This window comes from Lissotriton vulgaris, chromosome 11 (assembly GCF_964263255.1).
Source record: "Lissotriton vulgaris chromosome 11, aLisVul1.2, whole genome shotgun sequence".
NCBI classification, from domain to species: domain Eukaryota; kingdom Metazoa; phylum Chordata; class Amphibia; order Caudata; family Salamandridae; genus Lissotriton; species Lissotriton vulgaris.
The window spans coordinates 1,001,252,049-1,001,272,684 of NC_141699.1; the positions used below are offsets into that span (position 1 = coordinate 1,001,252,049).

Below are 20,636 nucleotides of genomic sequence, written 5' to 3' on the forward strand. Positions count from 1 at the left end.
TACTGAATCCAATGTACTTGAAAAATAAGCACAAGGCTTATGTGAACCTGCTTGATCTTGAGTGAGGACAGACAACGCTGTACCATCACGTTCTGTAACAAAAAGTGTAAAAGGTTTGCTGTAACATGGTGTCGCTAAAACTGGTGCTTGACATAAAGCTTTCTTTAATTCCTCAAAGGCCTGTGTATGTTCCTGAGTCCAAGGGAGGGCAGTCGAAGTCGCTGCCTCCTGTGTTGTCAACTGAATGAGTGGTTTAGCTAGAAATGCATATTGAGGAATCCATTGTCTGCAGTACGAGGTGAGGCCTATAAAGGCCCGCACTTCCTTTTGTGTCTGGGGTTGTGGCATATTTACAATTAACTGGATGCGGTCAGGAGTGAGCTGTCTCCCCACTTTGGACAGCAAGTGACCCAAGTACACAACTTGCTGAACACAGAATTGTAGCTTCGAAGGAGACACCTTGTGTCCCTTGTCGGCCAGAAAATGTAAAACTGTCAGTGATGCTTGTTCACATTCGAGTTCACTTCGTGCGGTGATCAGCAGATCATCGACGTACTGTAGTAAGGCGGTATTAACTGGCATTTGGATACAATCAAGTTGTCTTTTCAGTGCTTGACTATAGATGCTGGGGCTTTCTGTGAATCCTTGAGGTGCGCGTGAAAATTTGAAACTTCGTCCATTTAAACTGAATCCGAAGAGGTATTGGCTCTCTGGATCAATGGGTACACTGAAGAAGGCGTTCTTGAGGTCAATTACAGTAAAGAACGTTGCTTCTGAATCAATAGCAGTCAATAGGGATGAGATGTCGGGAACCACAGGGTACTGTGGAACAATGCATTTATTCAGTTCTCGTAAATCAATCACCAGCCGATATACTGGCGGTGCATTGGGATCAGTACGTTTAAGAATCGGAATGATAGGGGAATTACAGATATTGGAGTCGGTTTCTACGACCACTCCTTGGGCAATGAGCTCTTCAATGATTTCCAGTAAAGCCACTACAGCATCGGGTGGTAACTTGTATTGTCTGATTCGCGGCAAAACAACTCCTGGTTTGAGTGTAACACGATATGGTGTGATGTGCATGCAACCTACATCGGTTGGGCCTTGTGCCCACAGGTGTTTCGGTACATTTTTCAATCTGACATCAAACTCTCGTAATACATAGTGACCCTTAAAGTCACGCAGGAAAAGTCTAACTCCTTCCGGAGAACAACATATCACAGCTCCTAGAGCCTTCAATGTTTTGATACCTAACAAGTTTTCTGGACATGACTTCGTGAGTAACAAGTCTGTAACGCGTGATAATGGACCCACAGCTAGGGGGACTGGTTTCGATACCTCATTTACAATAGGCTGTCCTGAAAAACCAAGGGAAACATTCTGTGAGCCTGAGAGGGGTGCCCCTGGGACTTCATTATGGCTGATTGTTGTGCGGCTTGCCCCTGTGTCGATTAAAAACTTTCTGTCTTTTCCCAATACTTGACTGTGTACATAAGGACCCTCTTGATCTACAGGAATCTCAATAAGAGGCAAGCCAACCTCCCTCTCTAGGCTCTTTCATGTGTATCGCTGATAATCGGGATAATCAGATTGGGCATACTGGTTCATCTGTCGTGACACTTGCTGTGTCGCGGCAATGGGCTGTGGCTGTGGCTATGATGCAGCTGCGGTCTGTGCTGGATGTGGTGAAGTATGCATAGGTTGTGAATTCTGTGAAGTCTGTTGCTGGACCTGATCTTGTCTAGGCGGATGCGGTCTTTCTTTAGTTTTACCTGTTGCTATATTGTGTTTCAGGACTGGACATTCATGTACGTAGTGACCTGTCTGTTTGCAATAGTTGCATGTCCCTTTAACGGGAGCTGCTGCATTACCTGTCTGGGTCGTACCCTTTCTCTGGCCGTCGGCTGGAACCGACTGGGCCACTAACATTTTCATTTTAGTGTCTTTCATACGTCTCTGTTCGTGATCCTGTTCTTCTCTAATTCTGTTCTGGTGGTATTGTAACATTTGTAACATCTGGGATGGCGTATTTGCTTGCCATGTACTTTCAACTTTATATACACGGTTCTTAACTGATGTCAGGGAATTCTCGACTAACTTTGTTACAAAAAGATGCGGGTACGACTCGCTACCTGGTTTTAGGCCACTATTAATAATGAAACATTTCTCGAATCTTGAATAGAAGTCACTGGTATCTTCATCGTGTTTCTGTTTACAGGCTGAGATTGCGTCCCAGTCTTCCTTTTTAGTTGTCAATAATCTTGGCAAGACCTGTACTATTAAACCTGGTAATGCTTTAGCTTTGTCCCCAAGGCCTAGCCCTGGGGTACGACCTTTTTCCTCGTCTTCTATTTCAGTCCATATAATCTTTTTATCTCCCACCTCCCATTCTTTTTCCTTGAGTTTCTCGTAGATGCCGGTGGGCAGCAGTACCTTTAACAATTTCATAATGTCTGTATACGTGTAATCTCCCATGAGTAACATGTCTTTAAGTTCTCTGTGAAAACCTGCAGGGTCTTTATCATGACAGGGTACTAGTTTCTTCATTTCTAACAATTCTAACTTTGTTAAAGGTGTGTACACATACACACGTTCCAAGGTGTTATTAGTACCCATAACTGGGTGTACTTCTCGTAAAGGATTCTGCCTGTCAAAATGCTCAAAGTGACACATTTTTCTTTCTGGTGGCTGAGCTGAAACATATTGTGGGCCTAAGAAAGCGTTATATTTACGTCGTTGTTCTAGAATTATTTGAATTAATCTGGTACTTAGGCCTCTCCATCTATTCATAAGTAGTGCTTCTAATGCATCAGGTAAGGGACCTGGATCAGAATGTTGTTGTCTGTATAACGTGATGAGATGCTGAATCATGTATACACCAGCTAATTTCTGCTCGTCTGGGGAAAGGTTCAGAAATGTCTGTGCTACTGTATCATCATTGTACGTGTTAGTATTGTCAGCCCATAGCACTGCTGACCGGGCTAGTTCTTGTTCATCCATAGAATTGAGTACATGGTACCCCATTTGTTCTTGAAGCATTTTATCGGTAACTTGAAACAGATGTTCAGGAGAACTTGGTTTTGATATGCCAGAGAGAAAAACTCTCTTGCTTTCCGGACGAATGCCTTTCCTAAGGTAATTTCCCTTACCTACATACGCTATCATTTCTTTAGTCGTTTCTGGTTCTTCAGGTTCGTCCTCCTCGGAGGAGTTGTCATTTTCTTTTTCTTGTTCTTTTCTGTGTATTTCTATTACTTCCTTTCTGATTTTCTTGTACATGCTTGCTATACAATTCAGTTTATCATGCTTTCCGTCGGCTATATTTTGACCCCACTTGTTTAGTGCTTCCATTTCTTCCTGGTCTACCCCAGGCCTGTCTCGGTCTCTTATTAAGCAATTTATGAAAAAACGTAATACATATGCTTGAGTGTCAACTTTCTGGTGTGCCAGGGCCTCCTTAATACTTTCGGGATTTTCCCCAGTCTGGACAAAATGATATATTCTATCTAGATGATCAGCCATCCCTGGGAATAACACTAGGTAATCTGTAGCTTGTCGCAAGCGTAGTGATGCTATCAGCATTCTATCGTCTTTACCGGGTACTGGATCGTATCTGCAAATTGGAAGGGGTTCTTTGAGTATGTCGAGACGGGGTGATTGGGGTGTATGTTGCTTCAGCATGTCCCTTAAGTTGAATCTGTGTGTTGCTGGCGGGGTCTGGAGACCTCCTGTCGCACCTCCTGAGCCAGAGGCTTGAGCATTATTTCTCTGTGGAGTCTGTATGTGTACCTGGACTTGTCTCTTACTGGGATCAGGCGCAGTCGGATTCGGTATGTTAATCTTAGGTGGGGGAAGTGGTGGAGGAGGAGGAACAAGTGGAGCAGGCTGTCGATCGGGGGAACCTTGTTGCGGCAATGGCGGGATATGGTCTTGAGGCGGGTTGCCACCTCCGTCACCGTCACCGTCAGTAGGCGGGACGCGGGCATGTGGATTGGTGTAAGCGGGTGCTACATCGTCTAGATAGGAAGCAAGGAATATGTCTTTGGTGGTCCTATGATTTACTTTAGTCGGAACCAATGGTGGCGGTAGATTTTTCGGTATTTCTGAAGTGGCTTCAGGCAAACCCTCGGCCACTAAGTACATGCCATTTACAAGATTATTTTGCATGCGGTCTACTTGTTCTGCTTTTACTCGGATCCCTTCATTAACTAATTCGTTTTCTCGGACTCTATCCGACTCTTCTCTATGTCTGTCTTCTTTACGGAGTGCTCTTTCAGCACGTTTATGTGATTCTTTACGCCAAAATTCTATGGCGTCTTTCTGAGATTGTCTGGCTTTCTTTTTCCATAGCGCTTCTTCTACCTTCATGATGCACTCGGCATCCCATGTTCCTGTAACGGGCCATCTGTGTCTCTCGTCTAGGTGCTTGGTATAATCGGCCCATAAATCTAGATACAGTATGGCATCTAAGCCATGCTTATGGTACATGAAATTTCCAGGAGTGTCCCTAGGGGGGATAGGAATTTCTTCCTCTAACATCCCTTTCCTAGTTCCTATCTGTCTTAGTTTATTGAAAAACGGCATCTTGTTACTTAGTACTGGATACTCGATACTTGTTACTTACTCTGAACACAGCTAGTTACACAAAAACACAGTAATGTACATCAAACAGTCACTCATACCACGACATTAATCACATGAAAAACATTTTGAACATATATGACTACCTTGATACTAGATGTGCCGCTAAACAGCACAGATACACTGTCGAGAACAGTGCAAGAACTTGAATGCTTGATATACTGCTAAACAGTACAGATACACTGTCTAAAACAGTGCAGACCGCGTTTGTGTACCCAAACACATCTTTACCGGATACATAATAATGCACCCGTCTAGATACGTCCCAGCAATGGTACTCACCGGGAAGCACGGAACAGAAGGCCTCGGAAAACTCGACTGGACTGGACCGGACTGGACTCGACTCGACACGTGGATACTTCGGAAACTGGTGGGCCTCTTGACACCTCGGACCTTGCTTCTTTCGGCTAGGCTCTGGTCGGGATCCTCCGCACTCCTCACCGCCTCGTCTGGGTGCTGATCGCAGTCTCCGTCACCTCCGTGGGCCAGAGGGAGATACAGGAAATCCTGCGGGTACGCGTAATTGTCCGTCTTGACTTATGGCAGGGGGCAAAGGTTGCAACGCACCAACCGGCGCGTAAGGTGGGGGAGGGATCCCTATTCGGGCGCCAAAATAATGTGGTAAATATTTGATTTACCGTCCTAATTTCTATGCAGGTAAGTACTTAAACAAAAATAACTCAATCGGAAAGAAAGACGCAGAGTCCGTGGTGTTAGAGTTCTTAGGGGTTTTATTCCTTAAAAAGGAATGGTTCTGGTACCGGATATCGGGTTCCTGACACCACTGGGGTGCAGGAAGGGATAGAGCATACTTTATTGACAAGACATAACTTTTATACTTAAACCATATAATGAATACCAATACAGTAGGCGTAACAGCTGAGAGAAACAAGATAAGAACACACATGTGTTAGCAATACGTAATCAAAAGGCGTGAACTAGGCGTGAACATAGAGGTGTGTGCTAGAAACGTCACATGTAAGTGTCACAAGTAGGTGGGTACATAGCAGAATTTTGCAATGTCAGCAGAAATCTGAGGTCTGGATGCGCACGCAGCTGCATGACGTGTGATTGTCGTGGATCTGGAGGGTGCGGGGGACTTGACATTTACACTAGCGGAAAGAGACAGAAGTCTGGCATGTCAGATCAACTCGTACCTATATCATATCTAATATCTGATGTTTGGGAACCATATTATCTAGAGGGAAAGGTCTCTTGGGCAAAGGCTATTCTATACTGACTGTGAGTGCGTGTATAAGCGTCTACGTGTCTGCATGAGATGCGAGGGGGCATGGGCCTACCATGGTAACAGAAGCTATGAATTACTTGCACGGAGACAGTGAGGCCGGGCCCTTTGCTCTGCAGCTGGAAGGATGTTTACTTGAACTAGTAGGCAGGAATGTATGTTTGAGGAGCGGAGCAGATAATTCGAAGGTTGAATACAGTCTTGGCAGGCTGAGCTAAGCGCCGTTAGCCGCGCAGGGAGTAAGGCAGAGGTCACGGGTACAGAGGCAGCCCAGGCTGAGGCGTTCAGAGTCAGAAGGCAGGAAAAGGCTCGATGGCAGAATTCAGGGCCTACTTCGCCAGAGCTGAAAAACGTGTAAAGTACACCACAAAAAGGCGTTGGCATGGCATACTTAGGAACGGAATATTCAACCCGTTCAGGGTGGATCTGAAAGAGGACATGTTAACGTTGGACGCAAATGTATTTGCGTCTTCATAGCTGGCACAGGAGGGAAGTTACATGCACTTTAAGCTCGTACATGGAGACGGTGGGGTACACGTTAGGGAACATTTCTTGACCATAAAATTTATATTTCCTCAGAGGGATAAAATGGACAGAGGATTTACGATCCAAAAATGGGTCAACTATCTGATTGCAATCGCCTCCTAAAAGGAAAAAATCATCTTTATGTTGGATACATTTGCTGGTGATTAATGGCCTAAAGGAAGGATCAAGTTGAGTAGGGCCATAAACATTTAAACACAGTGATAGGAATTGCATTAATAAGCAACTTAGCTAAAATCCATCGATCATCAACGTCTTTTTCTTCCAATAGGATTTTACATTTTAACTTTTTATGAATTAAAACAGCAACACCATTTTTTTTGTTAACCGAAGGAGAAAATAAGACAGTACCAACCCAATTTCTTTTCAATTTTAAAGATTCAAGATCAGAGAGATGGGTTTCTTGTAGAAGGACAATATCAGGATTATAAGAGGATAAATGAGAGAGTACTCTCTGCCGCTTATTAAGGTTATTAAAACCTTTCACATTCCAGGAAACCACTCTAAATGTATAAACAGAATAAACATAATAACTTCAAAAGAACAAGCTAATATTAACAGGCCGAAGAATGGAAGAAGGAAAAGGGAGAGGAAGGAAGAATGAGTACAAAGAGGCTTAAGGGAGAAATTAGATAGGAGAAAAGAAAAAGAATTAGAAAAGAAGTAGGGAAGGAATAGACAGAAGAGACAGTACAAATCCAGAAGGATGACTGCAAAAAACATACCTGAGAGGGAGATACAAAAGGAAGGTGGGGAAATGGCGACACTTAACAAGATGAACCAGCCGAGGAGCAGGGACACAACCGCACCGGGACGTCATAGAACCACAAGAAGGAGATCACAAGAAGGAGGGAACAAAGAATACAAATCTGTGGGAGGGAAGAGAAATGGTTAGAACCAAATTTAGGACAATAAAATACATTATGAAAATTACAACAACCACTACGACAAAGTGGTAAACAAGAAGAAATATAGCACAAGACAATCACTTAGATATATAAGCGCAAAGGAAGTTTATAGAGAGCAATAACAAAACAACCAAGAAAGAGAGCATGAAAGCAATTACAAAACGTCAAAAAGCATCCAAAAACTGTTCAGCCATTAGAAGAAGAGGAGGTCTCCATGCCACCATTGGTTTGTAGAAGAATGACATTTTTAAGTTCACCAGGATCCTGAAAAGTTCAAGTCTTATTTTGATGAGTGACTTTGAAAATGCAATGATGGAACAGGCCATAAAGCTCCCCAAGGGAGCGCAAAGAGGGGCGAAGAGAGCAGAATTCTTTTCTTCTTTAGGCAGTAGCATTAGAAACCTCTTGAGCAAGGAATACGCTCTGACCCAACCAGGAAACTTGACGTTTGGCTCTAGCAGCAGAGAGGACCAAAAGGAGATCAGTAAATTTCAGAAAAAGGATGATAACTCCACGTGGCTTTGTAGAGGCCGATGAGCGCGGGCCAAGTCTAGGAGCTCTTTGAATACTGATGGAAGTGGATGGTGGCATGTCTAAGAGCTATGGAAGAAAGGAGGTGAAGAAAGTCACCGGGTCATCCCCTTCAAGGGATTCTGGCAGGCCATAAATACAAAGGTTGTTCCTTCTGTTCCTATTTTCTAAATCCTCCGCATGCTGTTGAAGGGAGAGAACAGACTTTTCTAGAGAGGAAATACGCTGTGAATTGGATTGTATTTCAGGAACTTGCTGCTCAACTGAAGTGATCCGGTCGTCCATGACCCACCTTCTTTCTTTCAAGAGTTGCATGTCTTTATTTGTTTTCCTTAATAAATGGACGCAATGCGCGTATTTCTTCCAGAATCAATTCCATGGAGGAGGGAGATGTTTTGTCAGAGGAGGGAGGATCATGCTTTAGACGTTTGGAAGAAGATGCAGGAGGTGAAGATTTAATTGAAGTAGCCTGCGCAACAGAAGAGCGATGAGGATCCGAGCCAGCCATTATTGGTGCTGAGATGGAAGCACACAAATCTGCAGAGGAAGACTCTTGAACACTCGTGGAGGGAACAAAAATACATTTTGGTGTGCGAAATTTAACCAAATGAATAAAATATGTTCAAAATGTATCTGAAAAAAGTATAGGAAAGACACCTGGTCCTCAAGCAAGGATAAAAGTCTTAGACGGTAATAAGTCATGTGATGGGGGGAGTGCGGTGCAGCAAAAATAATCAATGAGGTAATGCAAAAACCCGAGCCAGAGTTGAGCACAATAAAGCATGAGGCGTCTAATTGATATCAAAGGAATCCTATGAGGAAACACTCCCAAAGACATCTGCTTGTGAAAGAGGCTTAGTATTCATGAGTTATAAATGTCAGTAGAAGAACCTGGTTGAAAAAACATTCCTTTATAGAGCATGTAGAGCCAAAATTGGAAAGGCAGGAGTAATGCAACATGAAGGAAGGGCCCCTCCGTGATCAGCAGCTGAAGAATCAAACAGCAACAGGAGGCAGCATAAATAAACAGGCGCAGAGCATGAAGCGTCAAACTGACAACAAAGAAATCCTGTGAAGGTGCATTCAAATTCGCCAACATATGAGGTAAACAGTGACAGCTGCAAAGCATAACAAAAGGAAGCTTTGCTGAAGAAGCATTCTGTATGCGTGCGAAGTTAGCGGAGCCAGGATGCAAAGGTAACATCAGGAGATACGTTAAGGTCCATAGGAATTTAATAGCTCGTTAACGAGTGCATATAGGTGGCAGACCGCCACAAGAACATCGCAAGTGCACTGTAAATGGCATGCGCAGTTGACAGTCCTGAGGAGCGGTGAAAGGTAGCACCAACTGGCAGGAAGAGAGCGCACAAAATGGCGGCAGCCCGCTCCGCTGTGAGGAGAACGGGTCGCGGCCGTCGAACAGCGCTGACGGGCAGTAGAAGCACAATAAAGGTCTCTGTGGAAGCCGCTCACATTCCGGCTGCCGTTTCAGCGTCCCATATCGACAAAGGGCAGGAAGCGGACAGTGTGTCAAAGGTCAAGCCCGATGCGGCGGAGACCCTACGCTAGGCGGCCATCTTAGTCTGCTCCGTCTGCGCCGTAGCCACTCCCCAGAAAGCACTCTTTCTGATTTGGTGTACGTCTGTTTTGTAGGTATTCAGGTTTAAAGAAGGCGCCTATGCAGGATTTAAAGGGTTAACACTTCTGTATATCTCGGTCATTGAAACTTTAGTCAATCCTATTTTGAATTTTTGACACAATTGATTTGGCTGGATTAGTACAGATTTTTGTTTCCTCTTTGCCAATCTTTAAACTTGCAAATTAACTGACTCTAGAGTTGGGTGGTAAAACATAATTTCCACAGGGCGCCTCCAAAAGTGACCGACCTCAGAGCAATGGTGAGGGGTACCTAGTCGTGTGGGGGAATTATGTCGCTCCTGGGGGGGGGGGGGGGGGGGGGGGGGGGGAGCTATTTTGGTAACTGACTATTCATTCAGTCAGGGCCGATCCGCAATCCACGGGTTGCAACACAAATGCATTTCTTGACGTTCCTCATAGAGAGAGGTGTTGTAAAATTAGGTGCCAGGCAAACCTACTCAACACTGACCAGGTTCTAATTTGTAAATATTTTTTGTTGTTGTTAAATAATAGAAAGGTTTCAGGTATTTGCCAATTATAAATTCCTAGCGTCATAACCTAATGTAAACATGTTCTGGTGACGTTGCTTTAACCCCTTCGATGCTCATGACGGAACCGTTCCGTCATGAGCATCGGTTGAGCTGTGCTCATGACGGAACCGTTCCGTCATGACCACACCCATTTCCATTAGGGGTCAGCACCCGGCGATGTGGTTAATTCATGAACAACAAAGCCAGCCTCCCCCAATGGATGCTGCAACCCAGCCCCATTTCTCAGGCTTTCTCCCTGCGTATATCACTTTTTTCGGCTGATTGCTGAGCAAAACCATCTCTGAAGTTAAACAACCCCCAGCAGTTGGTTTAAAGAGTGAGCACAAACAACCAGATTAGATTTCTGTTGGGTGGCAGGCTGTGCTTTCATCTTAAGTGATGTAAAGTGGGAAGGTAAGTGTTCTTAAAACGATCCAGCGACAAATGCCTTCGTCTAGTTCTAATTATTTCTTATTGTGGTATTTTCACACCCGCCTCACAGTGCTTGGCATGGATGCAGGGGCCTGGACAAATGACAGTAGTCTATATGTAAAACTTCTGTCCTGTGGTTGAGCTGCGCCGTGATGTTCCTTCAAGTAGTAGTGAGGTAAAGGCCTGTGATGGACAGGGACCACAAACTCCTTGCACTTGCAGCATGAAAGCAGCCGTTTGGTTTGGTTTAAGGGATCTCACTAGCAGATGGATCATTCACGAGTGATTGTGGCAGCACCTTCTAGCACTTTGTTTCCAGGTGAAGTGCTATGTCAACAGCGAAGTATTAGGTCCTCTAGGAAACATTAAGAAGTTTTAAGACTTAGGTGACATGGGACGTAACGAGGGTAGAGCATGGGCATGCATGTTTCGACTTTAGGTGCAGGGTGGTGTTTTATCTAATTTGTTATATATGTTTGTTTATTTTGTGGAAGGCTTTGGGAAGGACCAGTCCTGGCAGTTCAGTCTGGACTGCTCCCATTGGGCGCTGGGTCAAGCCTGATTTGCATATGGTTGGTTTCAAACTGGAATTACATGGGGAGCAAAAAAAAATAATGGATTTAGACCCAGATCTCTGTACTGGTGTGAATGTATGATATTGATCTGCATTCTGTACATCAATTGTTGTTTTCGCTATTCACACTAGGCCTTCACCTGTGACATTATTCTAAACCTGATACCTTTTTGGCTAATTTTCCTGTCCTGTCGGTTATAGAACCCTGTGGCCACAGGCACATTCTTGTGTCTGGTATTTCATTTTGATTTAATAAAGTACTTCTATTGAAAAAGATGAGCACTCGATTTGACAATCATTATTGTATGCTGTTTGGTTGCTGATTGGAAAATCATTATTCCATTCTGTTTGATTGATGATTGGACAATCATTATTGCATGCTGTTTGCTTACTTATTGGACAATCATTATTGCATGCTTTTTGGTTGCTGATTGGGCAATCATTATTGCATGCTGTTTGCTTACTTATTGGACAATCATTATTGCATGCGGTTTGGTTGCTGATTGGGCAATCATTATTGCATGCTGTTTGGTTGCTGATTGGACAATCATTATTGCATGCTGTTTGGTTGCTGTTGAGCTCGGATTCTCAATCCTACTACCTCCCTGAGAAACCTAGCATTGCTTGCCCCGCTACGCCAGGCTCTGCCGCTGAAAGATGGTAGTTTGTGTTCACTTTGTGGTAACACACTAGGTCATGCCTCAGGACAGCAGTTGTAAAACCTGTCACCCACACCAATTGTGGGCCATTATCCCTGCTTGCCCTTTGGCCTTCCTGCATGCAGACAGGTTGAAAACAGGTAAGACGTCCTTTGCACTTGGTTGTGAGCACTCATGTTTTGAAGCATAGGATACTAACTTTGCTATGAGCTTCATGAAAAACATGGGCCCAGGCCTAAGAAGAGTGCTGCAGCAGGTGAGCACACAATGTGAGATTTCCTTTGTGTCCATGTAGTAAAAGCCTTGCCTGTTAGCCGTTTCTACCTATATGCTAATGAGCAACGTTGTTGGAAGGTGTTAGATTAATGGAAACACTGCTGCTTCTGGCCCACTTAGGGGCAGCAGATCTCACGAGAGTAGTTTCTCCGTGAATACCTCGGGGCCTCATTATGACGCTAGCAGAAGGAAATAGTACAGTGGCGACAAAAATAGAAAGGTCCCTGCAACATATCCTGGAAATCCTAAATCAGGCGTCTTACCTCTCTTCTTACCGTTGAGCGGAAAATTGTCCCCTGAGAGTTGCATCATAGGTGACAGGAAGCGTTGTAACGTCATCGCATTCATATTTTGAAGCTGAAATTACAGAATGTTCTGTTTGTTTTTATACCGTCCACTGCGCCTGAAAGGTTGTAATCTGGCAACTATCTTGGCATGTCAATTTCTGCTGTGGTCAGTGGGGGCAATCAAGAAAGTGTGCTTGGTAGCCTATGAACTTTCGTCTACACCCTTAAATGTATTTCGACCACTGTTGATCAGATGTCACTTGCATCTCCTTGTCTGCATTTTATTATTGTCCTTCCCAAACTATCGAGGCATCGCCATTGTTTTCTCAATGTATGTAAAAGTAAGGTCCTTTTACGTAGTGGCGATAAATGCACCCACCATCTGCTCTACACCAGAGACTCCTTATGGGCACAATAATAAAACTGAACTATGTATAAAGTGTCGTGAGTGGGGTTTGTACAGAAAGAAGGGTCACTCCTTCGCATTTTTTTATTTATTTAAAAAGCTAGGTATGCTGGTGAACCCACATTTAAATAAATGCTTAAAAAAGATAGTAAGAAAGAAACTGGGAAATAGGCTCGCGGCATGAATCCGGGCCACAGAAGCGATTTGTGACTCTTGTTCTACAATTTTCCAGCATTCAGTCTGCCCTTTTGTCCTACTAAAATAACAAGTGCTCTGCTGAGGATGCCACTACTATTTTTTTTAACTTGGTAAGGGAACTGCCTATATAATATTTTTAAAAAGTTAGACCATTTAATGGCAGGAAGAACACCGCGTTTCACAAGCAGTGGTGAAATTCTGGAGTTAACGGGCAAGACATTTCCTTTCCTCTTTTCTATAGGTTTCCTTTATACTGGCTTGGTCCTTCCATCCTCCGCAGAACTCCGTCTGAAAGGCTCTGATGTTTTTGTGTTTGCGCTCTGCCCATTTCCTCTAACTAACAATAGTGGAATGATTACTAATAATTACTTTTTTTCCTAAAGTGCCATCCATGGCTCCTATGACTGATAATATTTGGAGAAGTATCTGCAAGTGCTGATGGCTACTATCTGTTCGGTACATTAGTACATTGTTCTCAGTTAGACTAATTTTTAGATAATCAAGAAGGCTGGAGTAAAATAATTACAATATATATATTATTTTTTTCTGCAGTGATGTTGTAGTCCAGATTGTCGACGCAAGAAATCCTCTCTTGTTCAGGTGCCGAGATTTGGTAAGTTAAGCAAGACATATGTGGCCTATCACTGGTATCCCTTGATTCAAAGAGGACTGTAAGCAAAACCTGGAAGTGGCATACAGATCCAGGTATATCTCACACAGCAACCAGATCTCAACATATCCCAGAAATAAACTTTAATGATACTGGACAGAGTAATAGTTTCCCACAAACTCCCTCTGTATCAAAACAGACCTATAATGCTCCATCCAGCAGTCTTTTCTTTGGAGCCGTGTAGTCTAAAGCAAAGAGCCAGCCCGGATTGAGTTCTGGTGTAGGATAACATATTGGGGTTCTCCTTGTATCTGGTGAAACCCTTACTTTTGTGGTTAGACTTCTTAAGGTCTAATGGCCTTTAATAGCCTTGAGTTAGTCTTTTCCAGCTAACCTTACTGCCCTTGTGTTTCACATGGCTTGATAGCCCCAGATGTTCCAAAGTCTTTTTGCCTCGTGCCCTTGTGTTTCACATGGCTTGATAGCCCCAGATGTTCCAAAGTCTTTTTGCCTCGTGTATAGGTTTCATGAGAACACTGCATGGTGCAAAAAAAAATATTCAGAGCTGCTAATTCCCTTGCTGAAGATTTTTCTTTTTAACTGTAGTGTAGTTTATAATATCACTGAAGCAAAAAGCAAACAAAATGGTTTCTGTCCGAGCACTTCCACAGATTTAGCCTATTTGGAGCTTTTCGTTTCGAAAAATGAGTAACCTTCCTATAGGTGTCATCTATGTAAACATATATCTACTCGTATGTGATTTTATGTAGCTTCAGTTCTACGTATGTGCACTCATGTCTCATATAAAGATTGGGAGCAGTGCAGAGTAAAGAAGTTGAAGGAACCCCATCGTTACGTTGCTGTTTTTTCTCCTCCTTTGGGTGCCCCCTCTCTTTTACTTTTCATTCAATTTTTCAGGTTTATCATGAAAGCCGAGTGATGCCATTTTTCATTTGAATGTTTGCTCGAAACTGTCCATTCCCTTTACTGTCTCAATGCTCAGCTATGACTCCACCTGACCAAGCCGTGGTCCCTTTTCCTTTTTAGGTCTCGCCTGTCGATGCGCATGCGCATCGAGCAAGCGAGACTATAGGGGCTCATCGACTCTTTATCTAACTTGCAAGGAATCGTGGCGATTCCTTGCAGTGCCCGTGACTTTTAAGGTCAATGCGCATGCGCATTAAGCTTATGCGCATGCGCATTGACCTTAAAAGCGCGTGCGCGTGCACGTCCGTCTCCTAACAACACACACACACCCTCTCCCCCGCTCCGCCCCCTCCCGCCGTGTCGCATTTCTCTTTCTCCTCCCCCTCCCCTCTCTTCCTTCCGTCTAACGCCGTGTCGCACCTCTCCCCTCTCCGCCCCCTCCCCGCTCCGCCCCTTCCCTCCGTGTTGCATTTCTCCTCTCCCCTCTCCGCCCCCTCCCCTGCCCGCCGTGTTATTTGTTTATTTTACCCGCCGTGTCTCTGCTGCTTCCCCCTGTCCTGTCTCTCCTCCTCTCTCTCTCTATACCCTCCCCCTCCTCCCCACCACTCCCATCAAGTCCCTCTGGCCCTTCCCTCCTCCCCGGACCCCTCCTCCCCTGCCCCCTCCACCCTTTCTTGTTCTGTCAGGAAGTGAAACGTATTGTAAAGTCGGCAGCTGCCCAAGAAGCCACGTCCTAAATGCAATGTTGATGTCTTGCACAACGTGCAGTGTGGTTGTGTGAGAACGGTCAGACAAGATGAAATGAGGGTTCAAAGCCAGTAATGTGGGATAACTGAAGGCCTGTCTATCTCTTGACAGTGGCCAGTCTGGTTTCAACCCTCACAGACTTAAGTCCTATCTCTTGACAGAGGCCAGTCTCTCTTTAACCCTCACAGACTGAAGTCCTATCTCTTGACAGAGGCCAGTTTCTCTTTAACCCTCACAGACGGAAGTCCTATCTCTTGACAGAGGCCATTCTCGCTTAAACCCTCACATTAAGTCCTCTCTATCGGCAGAGGTCAGTTTGGTTTTAATCTTAACAAACTGAATTCCTATCAGGAGTGGGGTTTGCTCCGACGCTTCCTCGAGAGTCGTCTCTTTTCTGTCTCTCCCTTAGCCCACAGGGAGTCAGTTGTGTCTCTCGCACTCTTTCAGGGTCCACTCTCCATCGGCCCATGGCGGACGCTCTCGTTCTCCCCCGGGAGTCTCGGTCCCTCCCTCATCAACCTACACCAGTCTCACCCGCAGGGAAGCGGTTGTAGTTTTGTCTCTCTCTGAGAGCTGTTTCGGTCTCTCAGGGAGTGCACGCCTGTCTCCCCGCCGGCAGGCCCTCGCCTCCCGCGCGGTCTCTGCCTGTCTCCTCCCTCGGTCACGCCTGTCTCGCCCGCAGGGAGTGTGCGAGGGGAAGTGCTCTGACCGCGCTCCGCTGACAGCACCAGAGGGAGGCGGCCAGCGCTCCCTCCGCGGCAGGCACCGGACCTCCCTGGGCTGACATGACGGGCTGACCTGCTCCCGAAGCGGACCGAGCCGTGCCGAGCCATGATGAAGAAACACCTGAACCGCATGCGGCAGCTGGCCAATCACACCGCGGGCAGGTAGGAGCTGAGGGGGTTACTGCGCCTGCTGCGAAGATGTTTATGCATATATGCCACTGGACCCGATTTAGGCAGGAGACTCCCGATTTAATCATCAAACCCGGCTTTCTTTTAGCTCTCCCCAGCCTGAAATCGCCTTTGTTTCAACAGAAATCAATGTGGGAAAATACGCGGCCCCGATTTTTGTTGTTGTTAAAAATCCCACTTTCCTGTTGTAAAATGTTGGCATGCATGTTTACGTAACTTTCGTTTAGCAGGGCGCCCTCCCTGTACTCGTGGCTGAGGGGGTTAACGTGCCCGATGCAGAAATCTGTGTGAACCTTTCAAGTCACGTGGACCAGCGCTAGTAAGGTATTTGAGGGCACGGAGTTAATGTGCTGAAAGCAGAGCTCTGTGTATGAGGAGGTCACAAGTTTAAATATGTTTAGTCGGTATTTATTATGCTCGTTGACGTGGACCCTGGCTGCCTGGCACCGTTGTAACTCATACCTCAGTCTCACCTCGGCATACACAGGCTGGCCGGAGCTTATGGTGGCCTTGGCGTGAGAGTCCAGGCGAAGGGCAGCTGTAGACAGTGTCTGATTAACCAAGCCAGAGATCAATGTGTAAATACAGAAAGGGCGGCCACAAATAAGACACCCTGCCAACTATTTATTTCTCTCGGAGGGCTGCCTAGGGCTCCTTGTCATGTGCTACTGCTGACCCAATCTTGTGTTTTTTAATTCCCCGACATTTTGTATTGACTGGCTTGTAGTTGCAAGCCTCCCTTTGTAATTGTGAGACTGCAAGTCCCAGAATGCAGAGTGGTGCTTGGTAAAAGTCAGACCTGGTTGATGATGTGGTTCACTTATCACCTTTCTATCTCATCTCTCCCACCTGACACTTTCCTTCTCCCACAAACTCTCTCTCCCCTTCTTTCTATCTTCTTCTCCCTCCGTCTTCCCCTCCCGATTAATTGATGCTTTCTCTCTAACTGGATTTTCTCCCACCCGTCTCAGTCTCACTTTTTTCCCTACGGCCGCTTGCGTTTCCATTATATACCCACTGTCATGATGAGTGTGACCAGGCCACCTGTTTCCTTTTTAGGTCTCGCCTCACCCTCACTCACCCTCAACCCCTCACCCTCACTCACCCTCAATCCCTCACCCTCACTCACCCTCAATCCCTCACCCTCACTCACCCTCAATCCCTCACCCTCACTCACCCTCAACCCCTCACCCTCACTCACCCTAAACCCCTCACCCACACTCACCCACACTCACCCACACTCACCCACACTCACCCACACTCACCCTCACTCACCCTCACTCACCCTCACTCACCCTCACTCACCCTCACTCACCCTCACTCACCCTCACTCACCCTCACTCACCCTCACTCACCCTCACCCTCACTCACCCTCACTCACCCTCAACCCCTCACTCACCCTCAACCCCTCACTCACCCTCAACCCCTCACCCACCCTCAACCCCTCACCCTCACTCACCCTCAACCCCTCACCCTCAACCCCTCACTCACCCTCACTCACCCTCAACCCCTCAGCCTCACCCTCACCCTCACTCACCCTCACTCACCCTCACTCACCCTCAACCTCATGCTAAAGATTTACAAAAAAAACCATTAACAATTCTAAAAGCACTAACTCTAATGCTGCGAGACCTATTGCATTTCTAATGCTTGTTTTAATTAAATCCAGGAATGTTATGTGAAGGAAGTGAGCCTCGAGAAGGAGAACATGATCCTGATAAACAAGGCAGACCTGCTTACCCGGGAACAGCGGCGGGCCTGGGCCAGGTTCTTCGAGCAGGAAGGCATCAAGGTGGTCTTCTGGTCCGCACTGGCCGAGGGCCTAAGGCTGGCCGCCGAGGCGAAGGTATGTGCGCTTCACCTTGAACCTTGTGATTGTGGCGAATGCCTCTTCAACTTGTATCTTAATCTGACCACACACGAGACCGATTTGAATATTTTTGCTTTTTTACTCAAAGGTATCCTGCACATGAAAGTAACAAAGGTATTCGTAGAGCTGAATAAAAAAAAAAGTTCTACAAATTGTAAGAAGGTTGCGGTGGTGGCATTTCTATCCAGCACTTTGACTCTGCTTGCACGCAAGATCTTTCGGTTCTTGGGCAGCTGATATGTCCATCGGGGGATGCCATGTTAGGCAGGGCTTTAAATGGGCCGGGTCCTTCCTGTGCTGATATGTATTTATTGGCAGAAGCAGCAAAATACCAGACGGTCGGCACACTGTTCCACGCACAGATTTGTACCTTGTGTCTTTTGAAGCTACTCCCTTGATTACATCGGCCATGGCCCCTATGAGAGACCCGCTACTTTAGTCATTCCACTTAAAGTCCTGATGTTAGGTAATAAAACAGCAGTGCATAATGATCGCACCAAAGAAACCGAGCATACTGTTGCACCTCGCACATGTCCTGGTGCGGATGCTTGACGTGGAATTGATGTGCATCTGTTGTCTCATTCTGCCACCTTGTGGCGTTATGGGGGACAGTCGTTTAAAGTAAACTAGTAAGTGGCTGCCACCCCTTAGAACATGGGTATTCACAAACAATTTCCCGGGGACTGCAAAGTTTGGTTTATGGTGTGACCGAGTGCCGCACTGATGCATGCGGGGGCGGGGTGTAAAGTGAGTGTAGGGGAAGCACAGCATGTATATCTAGTGGCTGTCTTTAAAAAGGAAGGTGTTCCTAAAGTTAAGGGCCTAGTTACTTCCTTTCCCTAACTACAATAAACCTTTAAATAAGTGTTTGCTGTATATTGAACTTTTTTTTAGGTCGAGCTGGTGTGGACTGCGCACATGCGCACTCTCGCTCGCAAGATTTAATGATTTAGAGTTGCTTTCACTAGCGGGCTTTAAGCCCCGCCCCTCTTTCCCATTAGTCGGCGTCACCGTTTATGCTAAACGGTGGCCAGCCATTGGGAAAGAGGAGTTGATGACGTACACTTTTCTCTAACTTTTCTCTTTTTCGGCCGTCCCACTTGGACGGGCTGCTGTGACTTCCTGCTGGCGTAAAAGGGTTGTTATCTTTACGGGGCTAAACACATGGCCCCATAAATATAATAAAAACCTTTTACGCCAGCATGAAAGCAGGCCGAGGCCGTCCAAGTGGGAAGGCAGAAAAACAGAAAAGTATGTGTCATGGCAAACAACACCCGCGCTTTACTTTTAATGTTCTAAGTAAAGCGCGGGTGCCGCGATTATACCAAAAGTAAAGAAATAGATGTTTTTTCTATTTCTTTACTTCTGCTATAATCGCGGCACCCGCGCTTTACTTTTAATGTTAGGAGTAAAGCGCTGGTGACACAGCTGCCTGGTTTCAGTATGATACAAAGGGAAGAGGTGTCTGTCCATAAACCAGTGATAAGCATGATAAACCACATTTTCGATGAAAATGCAGAATTCTGTTAGTACCATAAAGCGCAGAGCGTAAAAAGTCAAGAGTTCTAGCAGTCAGGCCTGCACGTTGCATCATTGTTTCGTAGAAGTCACCATGCGTGCCCGTCTACACTGCGCACGCTTAACCATTAACTCTACTGCCCACACCACTTTCTCCCCCTGGAGCGTGACCTTGCCTGGGAGGCCTGTTGTGATCAGCAAACACGCCGAGTCTGATGGGCAGCTCCCCCCGAGTGCGTTCCTTCAAGCTGCAGCTCCCACCGCTGTGTGTGTCAGCCATTGTGTGTACACACAAAAGGGGTGGGAAGAGTAAATAATAATACCATATGTACTAATGTGGTAAAAGATAGAGCCAGCCCCAATAGGGCAAATCACTCTATTTGGAAAAACTGCCCTCACTCACATACCGAGGTATGTGACAGCTTCATCATTGGGCCTGCTTACAATACGCCCTGGTGTACCCCACACAGGACGGAGCATAAGGGAGGGGGAAAAATAATAAATTCCACTTAACACAACATATAGTCAAACAAACTAAACAGACACAACACTTAACACATCCACTGTGGTGAAAATAGTGCATACACCATGTGTTTCCAAACCGAAAAGTGCGACAAAGAAATTGTGCAGTATGAGGAGTGATTTAAGACTGATTAAAGGTGTCAACTAGAAAACCAACTTTATTAAACGTTACTTGCCACCTCTACCAGGATTAAAAAGATGAAAGAACTGAGGATGGGAAAATGCCTTCAGGAGATAATTAGGAACCTCAAGGCTTCCCTCCTACCACTGCCAGAGTCAACATGTTTCGACTGCTCTTGATGCGCCTGTATGGTCACTCCGGTCTTCGTCAGGACCGTCGCATTCGGTTTCTCTCGGGGCCCCCCCGTGATCTGGGGGAAAGTTATTACCCCTACAGGGAGGTAGGTCCAAGAAATCCTTACCAATCCTGTGTAATCTATGGAGAGTGTCCCCTTAAGTGCGGGAAAACAATCACAAGTTTATGTATTACAAACACTCGCACTGGTGTCCGGTGTACAGGACGCCAGAGAACACAATCGTTCTGAAAGCTTGTCCTCCGCAAGTCTGGTACAACCCGTGGCACCGCGTAGATGGAATGGCCATTGTGTGACCTGCTGTTCAATTAATACCCGATTTTGTCCCACTGATATTCATCT

At 45.7% G+C, this 20,636-nt stretch overlaps 1 protein-coding gene across 1 annotated transcript in view; it reads left to right on the top strand.

Annotated features, from left to right (window-relative positions):
• The window catches only part of LSG1 (large 60S subunit nuclear export GTPase 1), a 126,170-nt gene that overhangs the window by 48,502 nt on the left and 57,032 nt on the right, over positions 1–20,636 (top strand). The window contains exons 6-7 of the mRNA XM_086944287.1: positions 13,425–13,485; positions 17,740–17,916. Of these exons, the coding sequence (XP_086800413.1) occupies positions 13,425–13,485; positions 17,740–17,916 (238 nt within the window). The remainder of the gene's footprint in view (positions 1–13,424; positions 13,486–17,739; positions 17,917–20,636) is intronic.